General features: G+C 40.6%; 1 protein-coding gene across 1 annotated transcript; it reads left to right on the forward strand.

Moving 5' to 3' along the window:
• Nucleotides 1-428: 428 nt before the first annotated feature.
• On the forward strand, nucleotides 429-26,563 carry LOC120540131 (myelin-associated glycoprotein-like). Its single transcript, XM_039770629.1, has 9 exons — nucleotides 429-467; nucleotides 681-758; nucleotides 3,035-3,373; nucleotides 6,192-6,494; nucleotides 14,815-15,078; nucleotides 17,423-17,689; nucleotides 21,474-21,567; nucleotides 24,211-24,265; nucleotides 25,718-26,563. Exons 2-9 carry the CDS (start codon nucleotides 695-697, stop codon nucleotides 25,928-25,930), a joined length of 1,599 nt encoding a protein of 532 aa, XP_039626563.1. The 5' UTR covers nucleotides 429-467; nucleotides 681-694; the 3' UTR covers nucleotides 25,931-26,563.
• The last annotated feature ends 815 nt before the right edge of the window (nucleotides 26,564-27,378 follow it).

Below are 27,378 nucleotides of genomic sequence, written 5' to 3' on the forward strand. Positions count from 1 at the left end.
GTCAGTGAGCCAGCATATCACCAGAGGATCTTGTCAGGTCATTGACTTCTGGACATTCTTGCTGCTCTGTTCAAGCATTCAGGCTTCATGCCACAGACATGGACACTCTAAAATGATCTGCGCTGGTTTGAGTGCCCTGTGATGGACTGACATCCCAACATGCTTTAACTCCCAGTGACTTTGTAACGAAGGAAGTAGTCTTAGAAAGTGGACAAAAGGATGGCATTGAATAAATTGAACTTTACATTTTGATTATTCAGTCCTGCAGTAACTGGTCTGGCCATGATCTCTGTGCCCAGTAAAGTTACTCCTGCTCTTGTGATTGGTGTCAGTTTCATAAACAATGGGCTAGCAGGTGACGAAAAAGGAAACAAAGATATTACAGTCTGTCAGTTTCCTCTTTCTTCTACTAGCTGAAAAGTAAAGCAGAGAAGCAAAAGCAGGAAGAGAGCTCCAAATTCATAAAGGTGAGTGAAACCTTCAACATACCACAGATAAATATGAAAGGCACTATATAATAGATAGATAGATAGATAGATAGATAGATAGATAGATAGATAGATAGATAGATAGATAGATCCTTAAAGGAGCCACATACCCATTAGCACTTGTTTACTGTCTTGTGTCCGCACCACAATGAGATTCAACTTCTGATGTATTCTCATGTTTTTTTTTCCCAGATTCTTCGACTGGAATGTGTAAAATGATTTCCAAGACAATTATAGGAATCCTGACCTTTTTTCTCTTCCTTGTCGAATGTAAGTCAAATCTTTATTTATATCTTTATTATTGTTTGATTTATTACTATAATTCTGTCTATTGAGTTATTGATTATGTTTTTATTGTTTTGTTCTATCTGTATTGTACTTTATTAATACTGTGCTGTTTATTAATCACACTGCCATTGTGTATTCTGTTGAGTTTTTTTGTTTCTTTTGTCCAGTAGCCTTCATAGTTATCTGCCCTGTCCTCCTAAATGTTGAACCTAAGGAGATTGGGACTTCTAATGGTGCAGATGGGGCGACTGCCCCCTGCTATTTAAATAGAGAAGCAGCAGTTTCTCAAAAACATAGTTGGGGGCATTGGAGATCAATGGATTGATGCTTACATTTGTTTTCCCAGCTAATGAGATTTTAAACATCATTAAAAGTAATTCACATTCTCCTGTGACACCATTCTGTTTTCATTTAGGTGGCACCATTATTAGTCAGTCGTCTCTTTGCCATAGTTAGACAGCACAGTCAGTAATGGGTGACATGTGACATCATTATTCTGATGGTTTAAAACGTCAGCGTCTTGAAACTTCTTGATTTATCCAAATTTGCATTGTGGCATGCGGCTGGGGGTGGAGCCCAACCAGGCCGCCCAGGAGGACCGGAGGAGGGCTTGTGAATCCTCCAGACCATGAGGGGGCAACCGCCCTGGTTGTGTTGGGGGCCATGGGTAGAGGGCTTGCCAGGCGGCTCCCCGGTGCCTAAGGAACCCTGGATCTCAGCACTTCCGCCACACCCGGAAGTGCTGGGAGGAAGAGGACTGGGAACACCCGGAGGGCTTCTAGGTGCGCAGCCGGCACTTCTGCCACACGGGGGTGTGTCCGCGGGGGATTGCCGGAGAAGCAGATGGAGCCCATCCGGGTTGGTATTTAATGGGCCGCCTCCCTTCCGTCATTAGCAAGAGTTGGGTGGAAGAGGACGGAGCTCGAGGAGAGGAGTGGAGGCGGCCAGAAGGAAGGCATTGAGTGAATGTGAGGCCTGGACTTTGGGGGATCGGTGCTGGAGGCACTGGGACGTGCAGTAAAACCTCTAAATAGTAGTGTATATAATAAACGTGTGCTGGGTGAACAAACAATGTCCATCTGTCTGTGTCCGGGTTCAGTTCCACAGCATATACAATCTAAAATCCCCAGTCTTTGTTACTTTGCATTACAACTGATTACTGGTTAGGACTTTGACCTCGACCTTCATCTTGCATGTTTCTCTCACTTTGTGCGCTTTTTCTGTAGTTTGACTTTCCTGTTGTGTCCCCTGAATTTGATTTTTGGTTTCATGTCTCGAGCTTTTTTTTCTCAATTCTTGTTTCCCAGTTTTTGACCTTAGTTAGTTTATACGTCACTTTCCTTTTTTCTGATTCTGTTCTACACTCCAGCTGCTGTCATTTAACTCATTCAATACACCAGAGAACTGTTTGTGTTTTTTCATTGTTTTCTCTCCCTCTGATATTTTGTAACTTTAAAAGCCTTTATCCCATTTTTGGGCCTAAAGAGGTTGTAAGCCTGCCTTTTGAGATTGGGGTAAAGCTGCCTGTGGTTGTATGGTGTTTGTTTTTTTGAGTCCATTTTTGAGATATTGAAGTGGCAGAACAGAAGTAGAAGTAAAATGAAACACCAGGGATGTCTGGGTGGCGTCACTTTGTCTTGAGTAACAACACACTTTTATCAAACGGAGCTCTAGGGAGATGAACTTGACTCCACATGTCATGCTAAGCTTTCTTTTGCTGCACTCACATACTTGCAAATAGCCTTCCAGTTACTGTGTTAGAATTGTGTCCCAGTGAGGAGGTACAAAACCAACAGTCACTTTTGAGCTTTCTGGTCTGTTGTGCTGTGATAATGACAAAGGACCAACACCTGCTTTTCACTAACATGTAGAAGTAATGAACTAAACACTTTAAAGAGCAGAGAGTGCAGTTAATGGTGACAACTAACAAATTGTGAGCTCAGGAGCCTTACCATCATACAGCCCCCCAGCGAATGGTGACAGTGACAGTCGTAATTATGACAGACGTCCAAACACACGTTATATGAGTTAGATACAAAATAACAAGATGCAAAAGAGACGTGCCCTGATTTATGACCACAACATGAGAGGACAGCACAAGTCACAAATCAGCCTGAGGTGAAACCCAACCAACACACTGCTGTATTGTCAATCTATTTGGTTTATAATGCTAATCATAGGAAAATAAGGGAGTAAATAATTTAATGAGGACGTCATGTGAAATGCTAATAACTCTGAGTCGTGTTTGTCCTTTTCAGTTTCGAGGTCTGATGACTGCATCCTGCCTTTACAGATGACAACTCTGAGCGGCTCCTGTCTGCTGATCCCGTGCACCTTCGGGCCTCGTACACCGAGCTCTGGAGCTGTTGGAGTTTGGAACATTGGCTTTACATCTCAGACCCCAGTATCCAGAGGAAATACATCACAAAATGGCTGGTCAAACGTCAAAGTCAGCCTTCTTGGGGATGTGACACAAAGAAACTGCACCACACTGTTGGAAAACTTGAGCACTTCAAACACAGAAACATACTATTTTAGGGTTGAAAGTGACAGCTTGAAGTTCAGCTATGCTGAAGGAGTTCATATTAACGTATTAGGTAAGGACGTGATTTCTGAACTCTGCTCTGACGTGGATGTATCAGGGTGTTTAAAACTTGTGTTGCACTTTTCTGCTGGTGCTCTGTTGGCTACAATTGAAAGCCACTGGGGAGACCCTTTGTTAATCAACTAATACAACCTCACTTAAGAATATAAGATTTTAAAAGCAAATGAAAATAACTGTAAAAAAAATAAATAAAAATACCGGACTTGATCTGTAAGAGGAATACAGAGCTTAAGGGAGCAATGGTGTTAGTGTCCACTAGAGGGCGCTGCTGTCTGATTACCATGAAATGACTTGAGAGACCACCTGGGGGTGAATGTCAGGTGGGGTTTACAGTGAACTACACACCAAAGTCACGTTTAGTCTGGGGGGTCAAACTGATGGGGAGGAACAAAGGCACCAAGAATAAGGCAAGGGGATGGCACAGCTGGTGATATGGAGAGGACTGGGAAGTTTTGCGCTGAGACTTTTTTGAACTAAGTCACATACAGCACATTGAAAAATGTATTTAGCCATGAAAAGTATTTCTGCATTTTATTGCCTCCAATTCGAAACTTACAGTATATTAAAGTATCTTTCCAGATGGTCTACAAAACAGTGCATATTGTGCCAATTCTAAAGAAACTAATTTACTAAAGGTAAACAACACACAAACTTGTGAGATTTTAAAAGTATTTAATATTAGGCTCACTTTACTCAGCTACCGTATGTCACCTGACCTGCATCACTCTTATTAACTGAAATGCACGGCTGACCTTTTCTCAATAAACTGATGAAGACGAATCTCCCATCTCCTATTACCTGTGGATCCAGCAGTATGTTGGAGATTTTTCACAAAGCAAACCAGAATTAAGGCAAAAGAGCATTCAGAACAAGTCATACGCATGTGGCAGAGGAGCACAGATCTGGGGAAGGAGACAAGACCACCTTCAAGGTACTAAACAGACTTTGGAGCTCTGGGCACTCCATCATATAGAAACGGAAAACACAAAAACTACAGCTTCACTGCCAGGGTAGGCCACCCGTTTACAGGAGTCACTGAACAAGAGCGGCGCCTGCATCGGTGGCAACTAATTTGCACAAGTCAATAACTGCCAATGGGGTGATCGTTCATGGCATAAGCATTGCACAAGAAAAGTCTTTATTATGGAGGAGAGGTAGGGAAATGGCCCTGAGTGGAAAGAAAATGTCCTCATCCAGAAGAACTTGCAAAATATCACTTGGGATATCCTGCTGAAATGTGGGAAAATGTGTTATGTTCTGGAGAGACCTGTTGAACACTCAATGGCACATGTAGCATAAACCTAATGTGACACACTAGTCAGGTGACATTTTTACCACTATGGAAGTGTCATGGTGTGAGGAGCAGGGACTGGCAATCTGGTCAGGACTGATAGGAAGATGAATATTTGACAATCCAGAGAGATCCTGGATGAAAATCTGCTGTGATGAGAAACAGCGGTCTGTGTGGCTATGGGCCTGAATCTGAGGAGAGCCTCTACCTGACCAACCACCTCTACTAGAAGTCCTCAGGTTCTCTCTGCTGCTACTATAGAGAAGCTAAATGCGTATTTCACATGGAAGTGGGATATTCACACTACTGGTAGATCTGTGTTAAGCTCCAGTGCTGATCTACAAAGGCAGCTTTAATTTGTCCATTAAGTGTTCTTCAGTGTTTGATGAGGTGAAAGACGAGAGGTTGGGCATTAAACTAAAAGAAGTGGCAGTTCAGGGTGTGGGTTGCAGAATGGGCTCAGACACAGGAAGCAGAGGGTGATGGTGCGAGGAACCTCATCAGAACTGGCTGATGTTAAGAGTGGTGACCAGCAGGGGGCAGTGCAGGGGCCTTTGCTATTTTTAATATATATAAATGATTTGGATAGGAATATAAAGAACAAGCTGGTTAAGTTTGCAGAGGATACCAAGATAGGTGGATTGGAAGAAAATTGAGAGTCCATCAAATCTTCAAAGAGGAGCTTGGACAGCAGACATGCTTGGACAGATTTGTGACAGATGAAGTTTAATGTCAGTAAATGTAAAGAGTTACACATAGGAAGTAAAAATGTGAGGTCTGAATACACAAAACTCGACATGATCAACTGCCCGACAGTGTTCAGAAGCCATTAAGAAGGTAACAGAATGTCAGGTTATATAGCGCCTTGACGTGTGGAGTACAAGTCACAGGAGGTTCTGCTCAAGCTTTATAACACACTGGTGAGGCCTCATCTGGAGTTCGGTGTTCAGTTTTGGTCTCCATAATGACAATGTAGCACTTGAAAAGGTCCAGAGAAGAGCGACTAGGCTGACTCCAGGGCTAGAGGGGATGAATTGTGAGAAAAGATTAAAAGAGCTGAGTGGAGCCTTTTCACTTCACGTAAATGGAGCTTAAGAGGAGACTTGACTGAAGTGCTTACAATTATGAAGGGAATTAGTCCAGTGGGTCAAGACGGTGACTTTAAAATGAGTTCATCAAGAACACAGGGGCACAACTAGAATCTTGTTAAGGATTACATTTCACAGAAACATTCTCCACACTGAGAACCACAGACATGTGGAATAAGTGACCAAGTGGTGTTGTGAACAGTAGAACTTTATGGACCTTGAAAAACTTCAACCTTCAACTTAATGTTATTTTGGAAGAATTAAGTAGATAGGACTGGCCAGATTTGTTGGGCTGAATGGCCTGTTCTCGTCTTGATTGTTCTGTTTATATCCATGTAAGATTGCAGAGGGAGGCTTCTATTTTATTATCCACTCATCCCAGACAGTTCACCTCTGTCATGACTTAAACTCTACATTTTATTCTTCCACAGACTCGCCAGATGCCCCTCTGCTCAGCTCAACAAGTCCAGTGAAGGAGAACTTGAACATCAGTTTAAACTGCAGCTCTCCACTGTCCTGTCCCACACAACCTCCCATTCTGACATGGAGTGACACTCTGAACGGGATGGTGCTCCAGAATATCACCAGCAACAATGGGAGTCAGTCCTTGTCATCGCTGCTGACCTTTAGAGCTTCATATGAACTCGACATGAAGAACATCAGCTGCACAGTGTGGTACCCGGTGGGGACTGAAAACCGCAGTGCGTCAGCGAGTGTCCTTCTTCAAGTCTGGTGTAAGATTACGTCTCCTCTACATTATGTGTACCTGTTGTCTTGTTTAATTTCCATTGTGTCTTGTTTTGTAAGTGCCACATAGCTGTCGCCGTTTATGCTCACAGTTCCCAAGAGAGAAAATCTTGTTGATGACACAGAAGTGATTTTTTAGAAGTCGCGATGTGTGTGGTCACGTGTTTGTTAACTAGCCGATGCCGTGTGATGGAAACTGTCCAGGATTCTGATAAATTTTTAAAAACTTTTTTTTTTTTATTTATTAATTTTATTGCAATCCATACAAAGCAATTAAGTTTTTACAAAAAGAAAAATAGAGTTAAGAACAGATCGATCCCCACCCTTGAGAGAGAGAGCAAGCCAAACGGTGTAAAATTTAAGGCTTGTAAAATACCTAAATTAATAAATTCTCTGTGCTTCATGAACTTATTTTAAAATATTACTGATTAGATCCTGCCATGTTTTGAAAAAAGTCTGCACAGATCCTCTAACTGAGTATTTGATTTTTCCAATTTCAAATAATATAACACATGTTTCCCACTGACTTAAAGAGGAGAGTTTGGGTTCTTCCAGTTTATCAGAATAAGTCTGCGTGCCAACAGTGTAGTGAATGCCATCACAATTTGTTTGTCTTTCTCCACTTTAAGACCCTCTGGAAGAACCCCAAACACAGCTGTTAAAGGGTTAGGAGGGATTGTGAGTCCAAGGCTGTCTGAGAGGTAATTCAAAATTTTTGTCCAGAATAATGTTAATTTGGTGCAGGCCCAGAACATGTGACCTAGTGAGGCTGGGGCTTGGTTGCAACGTTCGCAGGTTGGATCATGCCCTGGAAACATTTTGGAGAGTTTTAGTCGAGACAGATGTGCTCGATATATAATTTTGAGTTGTATAATTGTATGCTTTGCGCATATGGAGCTCGAGTGAATTCTCTGCATTGCTACTTTCCACTCCTTTTCTGATATATTAATTGAGAGATCTTTTCCCAGTGTCCTCTTGGATCTTTGAAAGGGAGGGATTGTAAAATGATTTTATATATTGTAGAGATGGAGTCTAACTCCTTGAAATTGAGCAATATTTTTCCAGCATGGATGAGGGTGCAAGATGAGGAAAATCTGGAAGGTTCTGTTTAACAAAGTTCCTGATTTGAAGATAGTGAAAGAAATTTGTAGCTGGAATGTTAAATTTGGAATGTAATTGTTCATAGGATGCAAAGACGTTGTCTATATAAAGATCTCTAAGCAAGTTAATTCCAAATTTTTCCAGATATTAAAACTGCATATGTTTGTGAAGGTTGAAAGAGGTGGTTCTCTTGCAGGGTGCCACAGAAGAAGCTTCTCCGTCTTAAAATGCTTTCTACATTGGTTCCAGATTCTAAGTGAGTGGAGCACAATTGGGTTATTAGTGTATTGCCGATAGCGTGTGTTTATTGGAGCAGAGCAAGGAATACAAAGAAGTACTGCAGGATTTTACTTCTATTGCGGTCCATGCCTGTGTATGTTCTTCTATTTGTGTCCAGGTTCTTATCGCCTGTATATTTGCTGCCCAGTAATAAAACTGGAAGTTAGGTAGAGCCATGCCGCCTTCTGCCTTTTGTCTTTGTAGGGTCGCTCTTTTGATGCGTGGATGTTTTGAATTCCAAATAAATGAGGTTATTGTTGAATCTAATTGCTTAAAGAATGATTTATTAATGTATATTGGTATGTTTTGAAATAAAAAGGAGCTTAGGAAGAATATTCATCTTAACAGTGTTAATTCTTCCAGCTAGTGTGAGATGAAGGGTTGACCATCTATGCAAGTCTTGTTTAATTTTTTCCATGCAGACACGAAATTTTGTTGATAAAGAGCTTTATGTTTACTTGTGATGTTTACCCGAGGTATTTAAACTGTTCTGCAATGATAAAAGGAAGGGTGTCTAATCTAATATTATATGCTTGAGAATTCACTGGAAAGAGTACACTTTTATTCAGATTAATTCTGAGACCAGAGATCTTTTGAAATTCTGTGAGTGCTGCTAAGACTGCAGGCACAGAATTTTCTGGGTCCGATATATACAGTACCATGTCATCTGCATATAATGAGATTTTCTGTTCCAGTCCTTCTCTGCTAATCCCCTTTATCTGATCAGTATTTCGACAATGTATTGCCAGTGGTTCAATGGCAATTGCAAACAGCAGTGGTGACAAAGGGCATCCTTGTCTTGTGCCACGTTCTAGTTTAAAGTAGTCTGAGCAAATGTTATTGATGCAAACTGAAGCTTCTGGGTTAGTATACAGTAATTTAATCCATGCACAAATGTTGGGCCAAACCCAAACTTCTCCAAAATAGTAAAAGGTATTTCCATTCAATCATGTCGAATGCTTTTCTGCATCCAATGATAATAATATTTCTGGGGTGTTTGATTTAGTTGGTGAGTATATTACATTAAACAGGCGTCGAAGATTTGAAGATAAGTGTCGGCCCCTAATAAATCCAGTTTGGTCTTGTGATATTACGAGGGAGCACTTTCTCCATCCTTCTAGCTATGATTTTAGAGAGTATTTTAACGTCGTTATTCAGAAGTGAAATTGGTCTGTATGATGCACATTGTAATAAGTCCTTATTTTGTTTTGGAAAGACAGTGATTAGTGCTTGGCGAAAGGTTTGTGGAAGAGATTGGTTATCTCTGGCTTCTGTAAATAGGAGGGGAGCTAGCTGAGCGGAGAATTTCTTGTAAAATTCTGCAGGGTAGCCATCAGAGCCTGCTGCTTTTCCACCTTGGAGTGACTTTATAGCATCTAGTAATTCTGATAATGCAGAGGTTTATCAAGTTCCTCCACACTAAAAGCGTCTATTTGTGGTATCTGTAATGTATCCAGAAATGCATTAGATTGTATATTGTCTTCTTTAAACTCAGTAGTATATAGGGATTTATAGTAGTCTCTGAAAGTGTGCATTATATTTTTGTGTTCAAGATTTTATCTCCGTTAGTGTTAGTGATTACGAGATTGCGTTGCACTTCTTGCTTGTGAATTTGTTGAGCTAAAAGCTTATTAGCTTTCTCTCCATGTTCATAATAATGATGTCTGGATTTGTAAATTAGTTGTTCAGTTTCTTTAGTTGTCAAGAGGTTTAATTCTGAATGTAGAGCCTGCCTCCTCTTATGTAGAGTCTCGCTTGGTAGTCTGGCATGTTCTTCATCTATTTTAGTAATTTAATTTTTATCTCTGCTACTTTCTTGGCTTCGGATTTATTTCTGTGGGAAAGATATGAGATAATCTGTCCTCTTAAGAAGGCCTTAAGAGTTTCCCAGAGTATTCCTGCAGAGATCTCAGGGGATGTATTTGTCTCTAGAAAGAATTTGATTTGTTTGGATATAAATTCAGTACAATTCTCGTCAGCTAATAGAAGGGTTGAGGCCATCTCTGGGGTGAGTGTATGGGGCTTAGTAATTTCAGCTCCAAGATCATAGGTGCATGGTCAGAAATAACAATAGCATCGTATTTACAAGATTTAATCTTAGGCAAGAAGTTATTGTCTATAAAGAAGTAATCAATCCTTGAGTAGCAATGATGTACTGGTGAGTAGAAAGAATATGTTCTTGAATTTGGGTTTAAAACCTCCAGGGATCTGATAAGTTGTGATCAGTTATAAACTTTGTAATTATCTTTGCGCTGTTAGTTGACGTTCCCCTGTGGAGGAAGTCCTATCTAAAAGTGGATTTAGAACACAATTAAAGTCCCCAGCCATTATAAGTTTATGAGTGTTCAGATTGGGAATGGATGCAAATAAATTTTGTATAAATTCCTTATCATCAACATTAGGTGCATAAACATTTATCAAAATCATTTTACAGTTAGATAAGTCTCCCATGACCATCACATATCTCCCTTCAGGATCCAATACTACATCTGATGCTACAAATGGTACTGTTCTATGTATGAGAATTCCCACCCTCTAGTTTTCTTTGTAAAACTAGAATGGAACATTTGGCCAGTCCAGTCTTTTGCAGCGGAACTGATCCTTACTTAGTAAGTGGGTTTCCTGTAAAAATACTATTTTAGCATTTAGACCTGTTAGGTGAGAAGTACTTTCTTTCTCTTTAATTCGTGATTCAGGCCTTTAACATTCCAGCTTACAAGTTAACTGTCCCATCATGGAGACACTGATTCTGAGTTTTTGATGTCATTTTATAGTCTTAACTGGAAGTGAAATAGTTTAGGTCTTAATTTCCTATTTCCCCAAGAGTTGTTGCCATGCAGCTTATTATTACGTTGATAGTTATAATTATAAAGATTGAGATGATAGATTAGGTATAGATCAAGCCTGCTCTCTTTCTCCCCCTTAACCCCCACCCTCCCTTTTGCCTCCCCAAGTGAGGCTAAAACCCACTTCACGCAGTCCCAGTCCTCTGACATACCCAGAGACAGAGCACGTCCAAAGCACAACAAGCCCCATGCAGTGGCGCTTTAGGTTAAAAGATAGAGATATCTGTTACCAATATAGTCTTTAAAAAGAAAAAAATTTTGCACTTAAATATATATATATAGTCTTCAGCAATTTTAGTGCATTAAGATGATACCCCAGATAATAAACCCGGTGATGGTGTTAAAGATGTGTCCAAATAAGCATAACAAGTCTTAATGCAGTAATAGCAATAACAATAAACCAAGGGTATGATATTGAACAGTCTCGTTTAGGGTAGAGATGAAATAATTAAAAAAAAAAAAAAAAAGAAAAAGTAATTAAGCACAATAAAACATAAACAGATAGCGCCTAGTAATACTAAATAATAATGAGAATATATGAGAATGTATGCTGATAAAAACCCGTATATTAAAACGAAATAGATCAGACAGTAGATTATTAATCCTTGCTTTATCATTAACCGCCATGACTCACTATTATGTATCAGAATAGTCCCGGGATCAGCTTTCTTAATTCCTTTTCTGCTTCTTCCTTGCTAGCGAAGACATAGAATTGACCCTGCCATTCCACTTTCAGTTTTGCCGGATACAAGAGGCTGTATTTGACGCTGGCTTGCTGTAACCGCTGTTTAATGTTGTAGAAGGCTGCGCGTTTAGTTGCTGTTGCTGGAGAGAAGTCAGGGAAGATACGAATGTGGTTATTTTCAAATGTAATATCTTCCTTGTTTCTGAGGAGTGCCATCACCTCTAGCTTAAATGATAATCGTTCAAAACGAACTATAAAAGACCTTGGTCTGGGTCTAACGGTGTTTGATCGCGTCGTAAGCTGCTGCTATCTCAGATTCTGCTTTAAAGTCGTCCCGATTATTTTAGAAAAAGTTCAGCAGCAATTTCACAGGGTTTGAACTTTCTCGATTCTCAGGCAGACCTTCAATTCTGACGTTATACCTTCTACTTCCATCTTCCTAAGCAGCCAGTCTGTCTCCGAGTTTTTTGCATTTGGAGCTGACATTTTCTGCTTTTTCTTCAGCACTGGTAGTTAATTTTCGGCTATTTCAATCCTAGTCGTGAATGTCTCCTTGAGATCCTCCAATTGATCAGTAAGCGTTTCAATTTTACCCAGCACCTGTCGCATTTCCACTTGCATTTCTTGTCGCAGCCTTTCATTTGCCTGTTGCAGCATCAGCCGTTGCGTTTCGTTTGCTTGCTGCCATTCCTGTTTCAATTCCAGCAACTCTTGTTTCAGCCTCTCATGTGCCTTTGCCCTTGCTTCCTCATTTGCCTTCTCGGTTTTCTTTATATCTTGTGCGATCTCAGCGAGCATCACCTCCAGTTTAGACATTTTAATTGTGCTTTCTTGTACCGTGAGTGAAGCGTCAGACTCTACTGTAGCCGGTGCTCCTGCTATTCCCGGCTCGCGTGGAGTAATTGAGATTGCGGACTGTAAGGACCCTTCCAGTTTCAGGTGTTCTCCGATCAGCGAGCTATCGAGATCTGCACTCCCGATCTTACATTCGCTCCCCTTTTCACTCTCAGCCGGCGACGATGTAGCGGACCTTGGTCCCGAAGAGTCTGTACTTTCGCCCAGCTGTTCCAGGTCTCTCTCTGAAAGGCCGTATCTTGAGCTAGGGCTTGCTGATCTTGGCTTGGGTGCAGCTTTAGTTTTCTTTTCTTTCGGACCCCCTTTCTTGCTGGCCATGTTTATATATGCTTACATATATAATGTAGCAGTCTTCTTGGGTTGAATAAATGTAGGATATCTCAGGATAATAAGTAAATAATATGAAGAATAACACCGCTGCTAACGGAGCTCCACTTCAGATGTCCATCTCTTGCATCGGACGAGACCAAACCCAAAATTTTTAAAAACTTGTAAGTGCAAAAAATAGAAATATTATTTTGGACTTAGGGTTTTGAGTTCTTCTGCCTCTTTTGACTTTTGAGTTTTGAATAACATTTTGGTTAGACTTTTTGATAGAGTGGCTTTTGACAGTTTTAAAATTGCATATAAAAGACTTGCGTTTCATCTTCTGGTCCTTTTCTCTGTCCTTGACCTCATGGCTTTCCACTTTAGCGTCATGAGGCATAACAAGTGTGAGGATGATGGTGGAGAAGCCCTTCTCATGTGACGTCTCACATCACAGCGGTCATATTAACACATTTATGTATTCTTGTGTATTCCTTTCTTCCTTTTTTCTCATATAAAGATTCTGCTTCTGTGGTTTATTTTGTTATGTTTAGAAAGTTTATTTCAGCTCACGTCTTTGATTACACAACACCATTCTCACATGTGATGACACATGTGATGACTTATCAGATGTGACACTCTATAATTGTGACAGTGTGCATTTACACTTAGTTGATAAAGGACTCTCGCCAGCTCCTTGCTAGTTTATTTAGCTTGATGTTCCAGGAGACCCTGGTGTTGGTTTGTACCTCTGGGTCTCACTGCATGTTGCCCCTAACTTCTCAATAACGTTTTGTCCCTTAGGTTTTGGTTTTGATTCCATGTTTGATGTCATGGCTTTGATCCATCACTTTTCTGTCCAACTTCTCAGTCCTTCCAATAAACCATCTTCTTGATTATTTTATGTTCCTATAATAATCCTCAAACACACCTTCTCTCTCTGTAATGTCCATGTTGTTTAAGATGAACACAGGAGAAAAATAAGCAGGAACTAAAATGAGGTCAACAGCTAAATAGGAGTTGTGACTGAGAGGACAAAGAAGCCGTAACTAAAACTCATAGTAGAAAAGGACGAGCAGCCAATCTGAAAACCAAGAAGTCACAGAGAAAGTTTGTTTGCACGATTCCTTGTTGTTTTTCTTAGAAGTTTGTCAAATCACAGACAGCGAGAAAAACACACACGGCGGTGAATGCTAATGAAGTCACACGTCAAGTCAAACAGAAATATACAAAATCACAGTCCTGGTAACCTGGAGATGTCTCAGTGCTACCTACACAAATAGTGTCACGTAACAAAAAAACAAAATGGTGACGCGATAAACAAAACTCATAGAGAAAATGAAATTAACAGTACACTTTTATATAGAAACAATTTAAGATACTAGACACAAAAAATAACATTTTTAAAATGATAGCAAACACCCTGGGGAGATGAGAAATATACTCTAATTCATAACAGTGCATAATTATGTAATAAATAATCGATTACCAAAACGAGACTCTTAAACCTGTTCACGATGTTCACATAAGCCAGAACCTCCGTCGAGCTCCCCTGCACTGCGCGGCGTTCATTTACCGTGTGGTGTGAATACGTTGGGCTGCTCATTCTGCTCCATGCCGAGTGTTGTTTCCATCCTTGTGTTCCTTTGATTCCACTTTACTTGGTAACATTTATTGCGACACGTTGCCTGCTTGTCCTTCCAGCTATCTTCAGCCTCCTGCTGCTCATGGTGTCTTTATTGGTTTTGCTCACAGGAGCTCGTTGTGGTCGTCATTTCTAACTTATTCTCTTCTGTAGGGAGTTGGTCTCCCACTGAGTTCTTAGGGTTCAGTTGTTGAGTGACATTATGGGCTCATTGTGATGTTCTTTTACATTTCTTACCACTCGTTCAGCTTCATGATTGACTCTCTTCTGTGTTTCAATGTGATAATTTTGTGGATGTTGAATGGTGGCCTCTTTTCGTTATTTTGCCATCAGTACCCGCTCTTCTTTATAAGATAAAGTAAAAGATCCAACTGAGTTGACTGATGCTGGGACCCTAAAAGGCGTCTCTCACACCAAAACATGGCCTTTACTTATGTAGACATGCGGTGTGAGACACAGTGATGGCACTGATTGATTTTTGTTCAGTTTTCAGATCCACTTTGTACAGAAAGTAGATGTCATGGATTATTAAGGTATGTATTCATATGCTTGTTAGGTTTAATGTGAAGTCACTGTATCTTCCCTTGTAGACGCTCCAAAGAACACTGGCATCATCGCTAATACTTCTACAGATATTTTGGAGGGCAGCACCGTGAACCTGCAGTGCACATCCAATGCAAACCCAGTCAGCAACTACACCTGGTTCAAGATGAACGGATCTTCTGAGCTCCTGACAAGTTTTGGGCAGAACTTGACCATCCAGAACGTGAGCCGCAGTGACAATGGCGTGCATTTGTGTCGGGTACAAAACGGGTTTGGAGACGGCAACTCATCTGTGACTCTGAATGTACAATGTAGGTATAAACAGCACTCGGTATGCTTGAGATGTTATGGTGACCATGAGGCCTGAGGGCTGCTACCAGTAACAGGAGTGTGAAAGAAGACTACAGTAGAGGAATATGAAAAAGAGGGCAGAATAAAATACACGAGTACAAAAGCCTTATGCATAGAAGAACTTAAAATATTTAGACAGAAATACGGTAATAAATAATACACTGGGGCAATGAAATAGATTTATAAATCAGTACAATGGAGGGATGGTCAGGCATGTATAACAAGTAAAGCAAATATCACTTTTGAACATTTCTTAATAGTCAAGTCACGTTTAGTGTCAGGTGTAGAACAAAGAAATCTGTATTTATATGTACAAACAGAACAGTTGAAAAATGTAATACAAAATAATAATCTGAGGGTAAATCAATAAGTAAAGGCAGTTTGGGAATGAACCACAGCAGACAGAAGCTGACACAATACAACACGTTCACAGTGGCTTATGGGTAGTTTGAGCACAAACAGCATAGCTGTCAGCCGTTAATCCAGTTGAAGCCAAGGTTAAGTGAACATGGCCGTATCGTGCTATTGTTGAATAAGGTGCAGTCACGAGATCTCTTCGGACAGAGGGAGTGAAACCTGTGGAAACTCACCAAAGGACGCTGGCGTGTGCAGCTCAGTAAGCTGTCTGGGTAGCCATCTTGTGAAAACTTTACAGTACGTCAGGCTAAGAGGAAATCAGAAACAAAGACGCTCCAAAGGAATACTTTTGAAAGTCCGGGCCAGTGTGAACAAACATGTGTTGGTGGAAGGAGTGATTCTGTGTGAAGAACGTGGATTGAGCGGCCATTAAGGAGACCCTTGAGGACACGCTGAGCCTTGGGTGCTGTTTGGAGGTAAATAAGAAATCAAATCCACTTTTATTGTGTCACACGCAGCTCCAGACAGTGCCGTAGGTAGTGAGGTGCTGAACTGCTGAACTCCAGGACTGTGCATTAGAAGAATATAAAAACAATAAATACACAAAACTATACAGTAAATATCAATACATACAATGGCAGCAGTAGTGTGCATTATATTAATATTGTAAGAAATACACAAAAGAAAATAAATGAGTTCATTATATAAGCCTTGCATCCAGCAGGGGTCATATAAGGGAATGTGCTCTTAGAATTGCAGCTTTTACTTCAACGTGTAATGTATATTCTTGATTTAATTTCATATACTTTCTTAATCCCTGATATTCTGTTTATACCTTCAACAACCACAAGAGAAATCTGGAACAAAAAGAAAGGATCTAACTTTGTTTAAAGTGCTTCATCTTTCATTCCTAATATATTCATGTCAGCATCTAAAACAATACGTACATACAGTACATACAGCCAGAGAGAGGCCATCAGAGCCATACGATTGTCTAACAGCTCTTCACTTTGCCTTCTTTCTTGGAGTGTGGTGGCCTTTTCTTTGTCACAGAGTCGATGTCACATCTGTGCCAACAGAGCTTCTGGCCTTTAGGCTTCCTGATAAGCTCTTCTACTCACACTTTCCACCGTCCACTCCTATTAGAGTCCATCTGACCAGTCTGCCTTATGCAGGCCCTACTGACCAGTGCGAGATGTGGATTCAGCTCTCTTCCACCATGACAGCACATTCTGTTATTAGGTGCCACTGTAACGAAACAGACCACCTGCTCTAACCATTTGAAACCCTGCAAATTTCCCAATCTTCATATAGCCGGGAAAAAATCTTTTTTGCAAACCTTAAACTTTATACTGCAGCTGTGTGTGTGTGTGTGTGTGTGTGTGTGTGTGTGTGTGTGTGTGCCAAGTGTAAATATAATAAGCTCACAAATCACAGCATCACACAGTTATTGTCCAACTCTGCACTTGATATTTGAGACTTGACAACAGGGCATCACGTAGCTCCTGGCGCTGTCCTCATTGAGAGTGAGGATGGACTGTGGGCAGAAGACCCTCCTCAGTCTCACTTAAGTGGTCTTCTGGCAGCTGTAATGTTTCAGTTAACACAGCACAGGGCAGAGTCCATTGTTGGGGTGGCTGGTATCACCTAAAATCACTAATTGAGTTATTATGGGGACAGAGACCTGAACAATAAAAAATGGAATAAAAAAAATCAAACGGCAAAGGCAGAATCCTAACAATGGGGGGCATTTCTGATATCCAGATGACTACCCTGGGGGGCTGCTATTCATCAGTCAGCATATTAGTGAAGTTGTGAGTATTAGAAATGTTCACTCCTTTGGATTTGAGGTCTCAGCCTTCTTAACTCCTTGAGCAACATCATTTTAAATGTGCCAGTAGAATTACGTTGCCCTTTTTCTTAAACAGTCATAATATCTTTTTCTAGATCCTCCAAAGGAAACTACTGCACACATTTATCCTGCAGCTGACATCATGGAGGGAACACAAGTCATACTGAGCTGCATCTCGGTTATAAACCCACCTGGGAACTACACCTGGTTTAAAGGAAACGGATCTGACGCCACCAGAAGAGCAGCCGGGCAGAATCTGAGCATCTCAGCGGTGACACTTGGTGACAGTGGGGTGTATTACTGTCTGGCAGACAACCAGTATGGAGGAAAAAATTCAACAGCCGTGACTTTACGTATACAGCGTAAGTATCACACAGCTGATTCGAGGTGACAGTCACAAAGACGATACAATTTAAACTTCCTAATTAAGGATCAAAGAGTTCTCCTGATATTTTGTCTTGTTTTACTAAACTAATGGGTGACACACTGGCACAGTCATTAGCACTGGTGCCTCACAGAGTTTAATACCCTGCGCAGCTCCTGTCTCTATGGCCTTTTCCAAGTCAAACAAAGCCCATTGCAGCATTCCTTGTGTGATTTTGGGCTGTACAAGACATACATTGTTATTGCTGTTATGGAGTGTGTGAGTGTGTGTGGATCTTACTCTGAGTATTTTGGTTTTTGGTTATTAGTGGTAATAAAATTGCTCGAGTCGAAAGACTGAACTCCATGTCTGGAAATGGCACGTGCTGAGACTGTGAGAAAAGTATAAAAGCTCTGGTAAATGCACTGAAAACTAAAGCTCATCTACAGACGGGTGGACGACATCACTTCAGAATGTACCGAGGATACATGCCACCCAGACTCTCAAAGTGGACGGCGCCGACTGCCAGGAACCCCACAACTGTTTTGCCAGGAGTTTCCTGAGAATTTTGATTATCTGCAGTGTAAGCCGATATTTAAAGAAGCGAACTGTGTCTGTCAAGGCTCAGCCAGGCTTCCTGTTCTGCCTTTGATTCAAGTTCATGTTTATTGTCTCTTTTGTTCATTTTTGATTCATTCATTTAAGTGCTTATGGTTCATTCTTTAGTTTTTGTTGTGTCTGTTTCTATGTAGCCTGTGTTATGTCAGGGGTGGGGCCACCTGCCATTCACCGCCAGGATCAGGCTCCGCCCTATAAATGGGAGGGTCTTCCACAGCTGCTGGCAGGTCATTTTGATGTGCCAGGGAGTGGAGGCTTCCTTGTGTTCTGCTCTGCTTTGTGCTTTTTGTGATTTCCTGGATGTTTGAACCTGGCCTCAGTTGTTGACTGTCTTCTCAGGAAATTCCTTTTGTGTTTTAAGGAGCTTGTAGTATAGAGCATTTTTGTTAAAAGAAATCTTTTATTTCATAAAGATTCTTTTAGGCCTCTTTTGTATCTAGTCAGGGTTTGGATTGTAATCCCTCCTAGAGGGTCATTTTTGTGACTATTTAAGGGACTAAATTGCTTTTGGAGTTGCAACAGAATTCTTTCTTTAGTGTTATATATTTTGTTTTTTCTGTTAGGATTACTGCTGTTCCACTAGTTAAGGATATGAAATTTCTATTTTATAATTTACTAGGGCGCTTGGCCCGCTGCTCGCAAACCCCTGGTTTGTTTTCCCAGAAATACAATTTAAAGAGATTGTTTTTTTCAAGAGAATTATTACATATGCATCATGATCACTTTTACTTTAAAACTTCAGTGAAAACAATATTTGGAATTAACTTTTCTGATATAATTTTTTATAGTCTTCCACTGTTACATTTTCGTCTGCTGTTATCTCTTTCTTTACCTCTGATTCGTCTATTTCTTCTGGAAGTCCAAATTGGCTCCGGTTTCCTCCCACAGTCCAAAGACATGCAGGTCAGGTACATTGGTGGTCCTAAATTGTCCCTAGTGTGTGCTTGGTGTGTGTGTGTGCCCTGCGGTGGGCTGGCACCCTGTCCAGAGTTTGTTTTCTGCCTTGTGCCCTGTGTTGGCCGGGATTGGCTCCAGCAGACCCCCGTGACCCAGTGTTAGGATGTAGCAGGTTGGACAATGGCTGACTGACTGACTGAATGACTGAAGTCCAAATTGCTGCATCGTTAAATCTTCTTCTTCTAACATTTCTTTGATGATGGGAAGAGCCGTTTGTTCATTCGACTTTTCTGCTAATGGTCCTTGGAACGCTTCCCATAATTGTAAAGCATCAACTTCACTCGTCATAATTAAGTCAGGTCATTTGTCAGGTATCATTATAGAAGCAGCTTCAGACATCATTTCAAACATATAGTCGTCTGATTTACGTAACCCAGCTGCTCGTACCGCCCGTTGTTCCATCAATAGTTAGAACATCTTTACACGACGTTGCTCCTTTCCATTCACGTAACAACAATTTTTAAATGAAACTGTTCGATATCTTTTGGCGATATATTTAATCGAGCAACACTTTTGCAATTACTTTTTCTTGGATGCCACACTGTTTTTTTGTTTCTGACACGTGTAATGTTGTGGGATTTGCACATATGCTTTTAAATTTATGTCTGTTTTATTAAGTTCAAAATAAGCCAATAATTTTGTATTTCTGTTTTTTGCTACCTCTTAATCTTCTGCTTCTTCATCCACTTTAAATTGAATCATATTCTGGCCTGGTAAATGAATCGTTAATAATTCAACAGAATGACTTCGACCATGCATTGGCAATTCCATTAAATGCCAACCTCTTTCCATTGCACTGAGTATCTAAATATGCTTGAACTTCATCCTGAGACTGTTCTTTGGATAAAGCTACGCATACTCTTATTGTGCCCTTTATGAATGTACTTGTAGATGTACTTGATACTCATAACTGATGCACAATACTCGACATTAATATGACAATCGAATCATTTGAGCAAATACGGCTTACACAGTACAATCATTGAGTTATCGAGCATCACAATGTTACCATCTTTCTTTCCGTGATAAGTGACGTGACAATTATCTGTACCATAATTCAGGATTGACGATTAGCTTCGACTTTTAGATACGCATTAATAATGTAACTGTGTGGTTAGATGACTGTGATCTTGTCTGAAAATGTTTGTTAGTACGACATGAATTGCAGCGGCACGGTGGCGCAGTGGTAGCGCTGCTGCCTCGCAGTTAGGAGACCCGGGTTCGCTTCCTGGGTCCTCCCTGTGTGGAGTTTGTATGTTCTCCCCGTGTCTGGGTGGGTTTCCTCCCACAGTCCAAAGACATGCAGGTCAGGTGGATTAGTGATTCTAAATTGGCCCGTTTGTGTGTGCCCTGCGGTGGGTTGGCACCCTGCCCAGGATTGGTTCCTGCCTTGTGCCCTGTGTTGGCTGGGATTGGCTCCAGCAGACCCCCGTGACCCTGTGTTCGGATTCAGTGGGTTAGAAAATGGATGGATGGATGGATGTGAATTGCTTCCAAAGGATGTCAGTATGACGTGACTTGACGGTTGCCATGGGACATGAAAGTGTCTCTCTTCAAAAGATCACGTCTTGTCGTCAGTTTTTTTTTTATGATAGAGAGATGTGAGCACATATTATATTTATATATAGAGAGAGAGACTTTGGTTTAGTCAAAGCTGCAGTCTCTCATGCAGAGATTCCCAGAGATTGTGCGCCCCCTGCTGGATTCAAACATTCAGTTAGCGACAGAGAAATTCTAACTTATAATTTGGGTAATGGCTGATAATCAGAATACTCCTGTTCTGCGTTTTCTTACTGACATTTTGACTGTTCGTTTTGGTGCCATTGACTAATGTGCTGACACCAGACTTTCATTTGGAAATGAGTTGGAGTTTGGTGAGAATGACTTCATTTTGCAGATAGTGTTGTGCTGCAGCATATGACCTGATTTAGGAAATGCAGATAAAGTTGTAGGAACTTCAAGACAGCTTTGGGAAATGCGCCAAAGTAACTGAGGAAAACTGTCAGACGCTTGAATGACAGCAGAATTCTGAATTCAGTTGTATCTTTGACAATACGTTGTGACTGGACAGACCACAGACAACAATCAGAATATTTACTGACGACGTCTCCATCCTGAGTGGGTACTGAAACTGTTTTAGTTGATGTCCATTCGTGGGATTCAATGCCAGGCGGCCTCTCTGACTTGTGTTTCCTCTCTCATTGCAGCCTCGCTACTGAACACCGTGCTTCTCTATGCAGTTATTGGAAGTGTTGCTTCCTTCTTCGTAATTTTACTTGTGATTTGCTTAACTTGCAGAAGGTAAGTTGAATTTTTTTGAATTAAAATGATTATTGCAAACATCATACAGAACACAGAATATTTTATAATAATACAGTGCTGGTATGTTGGGTGGAATGGGGGTTTAACAAGAAGACCAGGGTTCACGTCTCTGGTGCCCCCACATGAAGTGGGCATGTTCTCCTTCCCGTGTCTGTGTGGGTTTCCTCCAGGTGGTCAGATATCCTGCCACAGTCCAAAGACTGGCCAGAGTCTGTGTCTGTGTGAGGTATGGTTGCCCTGTCCAGGTGTTATTTCCACCTTGTGCCCAGTAACTGCTGGGACAGGCTCCAACTGCCCTGTGACCCTGCCCTGGATATGTGAGTTAAGACAATGGCGAGCAGGTGGCACAGCTCATTGCTGCTCCTGGCTTGAGGTGCCCATCCTCGGGCTTCAGAGCTGCACTCACTCCATGTAGCACACCTCCAGATCATGGACTCCAGATTTAGTGTTCGCAGCACAACAACTGAAAATTAGGGGCCGGTTCTGATTAAAAGGGGTATGGCAAGCCAAATGATCATTTAGAGATATCTATAAATACAATTAAGATATGCATCATTAATCCATCCATCCATCCAGTATCCAACCTGCTACATCCTAACTACAGGGTCATGGGGGTCTGCTGGGGCCAATCCCAGCCAACACATACAGTATGTTAATGAACATTAGAACATTAGAAGACTCTAGACGAGAACAGGCCATTCAGCCCAACAAAGCTCGCCAGTCCTATCTACTTATTTCCTCCAAGAAAACATCAAGTCGAGTTTTGAAAGTCCCTAACGTCTTACTGTCTACCACACTACTTGGTCGCTTGTTCCAAGTTAGTCTATTTGTGTAAAGAAAAACTTCCTAATGTTTGTGTGAAATTTACCCTTAACAAGTTTCCAACTGTGTCCCCATGTTCTTGATGAACTCATTTTAAAGTCACCGTCTCGATCCACTGGACTAACTCCCTTCATAATTTTAAACTCTTCACTCAGGTCTCCTCTTAATCTTCTTTTTCTTAAACTGTAAAGGCTCAGCTCTTTTAATCTTTCCTCCTAACTCATCCCGTGTAGCCCTCAATCAGCCTAGTCGCTCTTCTCTGGACCTTCTCTTGTGCTGCTTTGTCCTTTTTGTAGCCTGGACACCCAAATCTGCACCCAGGACTCCAGACGAGGCCTCACCAGTGTGTTATAAAGCTGAGCAGAACCTCCTGTGACTTGTAATGAAATGGAATTAAAGCGGCCTTTAAATGATTTACACATATCTTTAAATTATGTACATTCACATCTCTACAAATCAATTACAGATATCTCTAAATGTCACTGGTTTAGAATATTTTATTCAAAGTTGTTACTGAAAAATCTCCCACTTTTTTGTCATTGCCTTTAAACGATTCACAGATATCTTTGAATGGATCCTTGCACATTTAAAGTCATCTTTAAAAGACGGCCACACCCTACACTTCATGAATGCTCTGCTCGATTTGCCCCCGTCAGCTGTGCCATTACTGTGAAGTGGAAGCCATTACTTCGTGGTTGAGCTGTTGTTGCTCCTGACACTTCCACTTCACAATAATAGCAATTATGGTTGACCAGGGAAAGATCTAACAGAGTAGAAATTTGTAAAATAATGCTAGTTTTGTAAAAAGAAATGTTTCAGTACAGCACAATTCTTACTTGCATGTCTGACCACCATGAAACACATCAGCCACCTTCAGGTGCCAAGAGAAAGGAGAATACGATGTGAAATCAGTCCATCCATCCATCCATTTTCCAACCCACTATACCCTAAATGAGCCACTCGGTGCCACGGCCCACCTGCCAAGTTGTTTTGCCTGCCTTTGGTAAAGTCATTCCTGATGGAGGATCGCAGGAATCATGGGAAAGAGGGGTCCTTTCATCGGATTGGCTGGCCCAGTGCTGTTTTAGCCGTGGAATGGCCAAATGGGGAGGCAGCTTGATGGATGAGGTCTCCAGGACTCTAAAAATATCCACATCTTATTATGGGATGTTATCTACTGTTAAATTCTGCTCCGTACTTCTAAAATTTTTATTTTTATGCTGTATTGAGGATTTGTTCTGTTCTGTGTATTGTCTTGTCTTGTATTGACCCCCTTTGTCTTTTTTGACACCCACTGCACACCCAACCTACCTGGTAAGGGGGTCTCTCTTTGAACTTCCTTTCCTGAGGTTTCTTCCATTTTTTCCCTACAAGGTTTTTTTTGGGAGTTGTTCCTTGTCTTCTTAGAGAGTCGAGGCTGGGGGGCCGTCAAAAGGCAGGCCTGTTAAAGCCCATTGTGGCACTTCCTGTGTGATTTTGGGCTCTACAACAAATAAACTGGATTGTATTGTATACCCTAACTACAGGGTCATGGGGGTCTGCTGGAGCCAATCCCAGCCAACAAAGGGCGCAATGCAGGAAGCAAACCCTGGTCAGGGTGCCAGCCCACTGCAGGAAATAAATCCAGTAGTTTTAAATTACTCTGTGTGGTTTTTATTGGTATTAAGCCTTACTGAGTGAGGTGTACCTCCATAATGGTGGGCTCCACCAGTAGCTGCTTTCTTGTCAGCAGTCTTCAAATAAAGAGATTGATGATAAACAGTAGGTTTCCATTTTAATAACACTTCTTTTCTCTCGTAGGTGTAGGAACTCTAAAAAAGCAAGTCAAGAAAATCCTCCTTCACACACAAATAAGGTGACATATTTTATTATTATTTGGTCATGTCAAATGTTCCCAGTAAGGATGTTAGGACAGTAGTAAGACCAGCAATGAAGTTTGGAGCTGAGATATGGGCAGTAAAGTGTCTGCCGGAGACGTTCAATGTGGTAGAGATGAGAATGTGGAGATGGAAGTGTGGAGTTTCAAAAAAGGACAGAATAAGAAATGAGAGCATCAGAGGTACAACAACAGTGGGGGAGAAATCTAAGAACGTGGTAAGGACATGTGGGGGGGGAGACAATGAATTGATGGAAATGGAAGTCCAGGGCAGGAGACGAGAAGTAAGAGGAGATCTGAAGGACAAGGGTCTACAAAGGAGGAGGTGCAGGACGGAGTAGGCTGATCAGGCACATCAACCCCACATGGAAGTGGGAAAGAAGAAGGAGGTGAAAGTACAGATCATAATAAACTGTGCCATTAATAATGAAAGTAATTTCATGAATAAAATAGTTAATATGAAGAATAAATGTGACATTTTATAAATTATTTTTGACATTTGTCCCAGACGGTGAAGCTGTATTTTGTGCTTTTATTAAAACAATGAGGTTCTCTTCAGTTCAAATAGTTAAGAGTTCATTTTGTTTTACGTGTCGTCATTTCTCTCGATTTTGTTCTCTTGATGATGCTGGTTAGGAGGTCACGGGTTCTTCTTTCATGTTACACGTTATACAAGAAGAAGGCATATCATTACATGGATTTTTTCCTTAACAAATTTTCCTGTTTATTTCACTTAAAGAATTTGGGTGTCTTATGGTAAGGAATGTGAACCTGGAATACCAGCTCCTGTTTTGACAATAGTTTTCTGTTCAAGTCTTCTCAGTCTTCTAACCCCTGTCTGCCATCTGACCACACGTATGTCTTCTTCTTGCTGGTTATTCTACATTCCCAGGTCCAAATATTTTCATTTTATCCCCTCAGTGGGCCCATTTTCTGCATAGTAAGTAGTTAAAATCTGAAATGTTACCAATACAACGTGGCACGACTGCAGACGTGAACTGAGTAACTAATGTGTGAAGTCTACTTACTGCGAGTCTCACTTTACGTTTAGGCCAAGTTTACTCTCAGACGTGCTCAGTCCAAACAGATCCTCACTTGTAGGTTTCTCACAAACAAACACCATTTATTTACGAGGGACATTCAAAAAGTTTCTGCACTTTTGTATTTTCATTTTAAGTGGTGAAGACGGAAGGAGGAGTAATGGCATTAAAAAGTTGGTACGACGCTCAGAAAATTGCAAATCGCAAACAAAGGCGACTGTGTAGAAAAGCGGTGTCACTTGTTTTAAAAATTCTTAATACTTACAGTTAACAAAAAGTGTGGAAAGTGTTTGAACATCCCTCGTATGTTTGGATCTGTGAAAGTGTTTGTTACATTCTTTATTCAATCATGTCAAAGTATTTCTTTATTTCTTTATTTTTTCTTTTACAGCAAATCCCCATTAACTATGTGAACAATGACATATATGTCAATCACCTCACCGTCACACAAGACGAGAAGGAAGGGGCTGAAAGTCCAGTCGTGTACGCCGATGTTAACTTCATGAAGGCTCAACTACAACAACAAAATAACAAAACGGTGACAAAATGGCAGCTTAATGAAGAAACCGAATATGTGGAGATCAAACGAGCTGTGAGCTCCTGAGGACAGACAGTTGTGCAGACATTAGGAGTGAAGGAGAGCAACATCTCCATGTGAATCGACAGTAAAGGGCCATCATCGGACATAAGAGAAGACACAACGATGACAATTAGAAACGTGTTCAATAGAAATTGAAATAAAGAAAGTCCTTCTGTCGTTTGTTTGAGGACGTTTCTGTGTTACTGCATTTGCATTTTAATTCAAGTCCACAAATCGCACGTCGTAACTAAAAGTAAAGCAGGCGTATTGCATTCGTCTTAGCGGCCGCTCCGTGTGTGTTGCATTTCGATTCGAGATCAGACTTTAATCAGCCAAAAGTAATCAAATCACCAAGCAGCATCAGCATTAGGGCTGCCAACTCTGTTTCTCTGGAAATGAGGACATTTGGGTCAAGAAATTAGGACTTTTAAAGGACGCCTTCCATAGCATGCCATAGTACGCCTTTATATTGTTTTTTAAAGTTATATAAACCTTTAGTAGCAGATTATCACTATAAGGATGGCCACAATCACAGTCACTGGCAAACTAATAAACCAGTAAATATTTTAAATATGTCAAGCCTTTTAAATTAACAGACTTCAATACTTTCATTCTTATTTGGATAGCTTAACTGTCGTAAACCTGTAAGAAATGATAAATGTGGTAAATTCACTTTTAGTAAAATAAAAATCATTTACTCTTTTCAAGTTTATTTGTATTTATCAATTCTTTTAATTATTTCCACTGAAGTTATTTTTCACAGCAAATCTGATAAATCTGATAAAACAACGAGATTTGTTACTCAAGTAGTCTGTGAACTTGCACTTTCTTTTCAGTAAATGGGTATTTGTGAATTTATGTAAATGAAAGAATTATGAAAATATTTAATTACTTGAAGAAGTGACTTATTACTTGATCAACTGTTAACTAAAAAGATATTGCATTTATATGACAGAATAAATATGTGATGTTTTTGTAATTAACTGATCCTTTAACAGTTGACTCATTCATTTAAAATTATAAATCCGTTTTGGAACAACAAGTGGTAATAATATTTTCTATTAAAATATTACAAAGCAGTACTTACAGGCACATAAATATGACTGATTGTACCTGAATGTATGAAATTTCTTGTTTAACCAAACTGCTGAAAGAAGAATTGAAAATCAGATCTCAGATAGAAAACGTGAATTGTAATTTCGATTTTGAATAAATTCACTTAGTTACGGTGAATTAGGATTACCAACAATTAAATAATTTTGAATGAACTGTCTACTCGCCAAAAAGATAAAGATGAATTCAAAAGATGAAGTGAAGAGGCCAAGCTGGACTGACATGGACTGTGCTCGTCAATATCGGAATGGAAGTGAAGATTCTGGAAAAAAGTGTGCGCACTACTTCCGCAAATGCTGATTGGTGTACAGCAGGGGTTCTCAGACTCGGTCCTGCAGGGGGACCCCTGTGGCCGCAGG

Source organism: Polypterus senegalus, chromosome 12 (genome assembly GCF_016835505.1).
Source record: "Polypterus senegalus isolate Bchr_013 chromosome 12, ASM1683550v1, whole genome shotgun sequence".
Classification (NCBI taxonomy): domain Eukaryota; kingdom Metazoa; phylum Chordata; class Cladistia; order Polypteriformes; family Polypteridae; genus Polypterus; species Polypterus senegalus.

Bases quoted from the DNA above. Each gene is read 5' to 3' on its own strand.
- LOC120540131 (XM_039770629.1), top strand. From the start codon at position 695: ATGTGTAAAATGATTTCCAAGACAATTATAGGAATCCTGACCTTTTTT. The intron at 15,079-17,422 runs GTAGGTATAAAC...ATCTTTTTCTAG, and splicing joins TGTGACTCTGAATGTACAAT to ATCCTCCAAAGGAAACTACT. The intron at 17,690-21,473 runs GTAAGTATCACA...CTCTCATTGCAG, and splicing joins CGTGACTTTACGTATACAGC to CCTCGCTACTGAACACCGTG.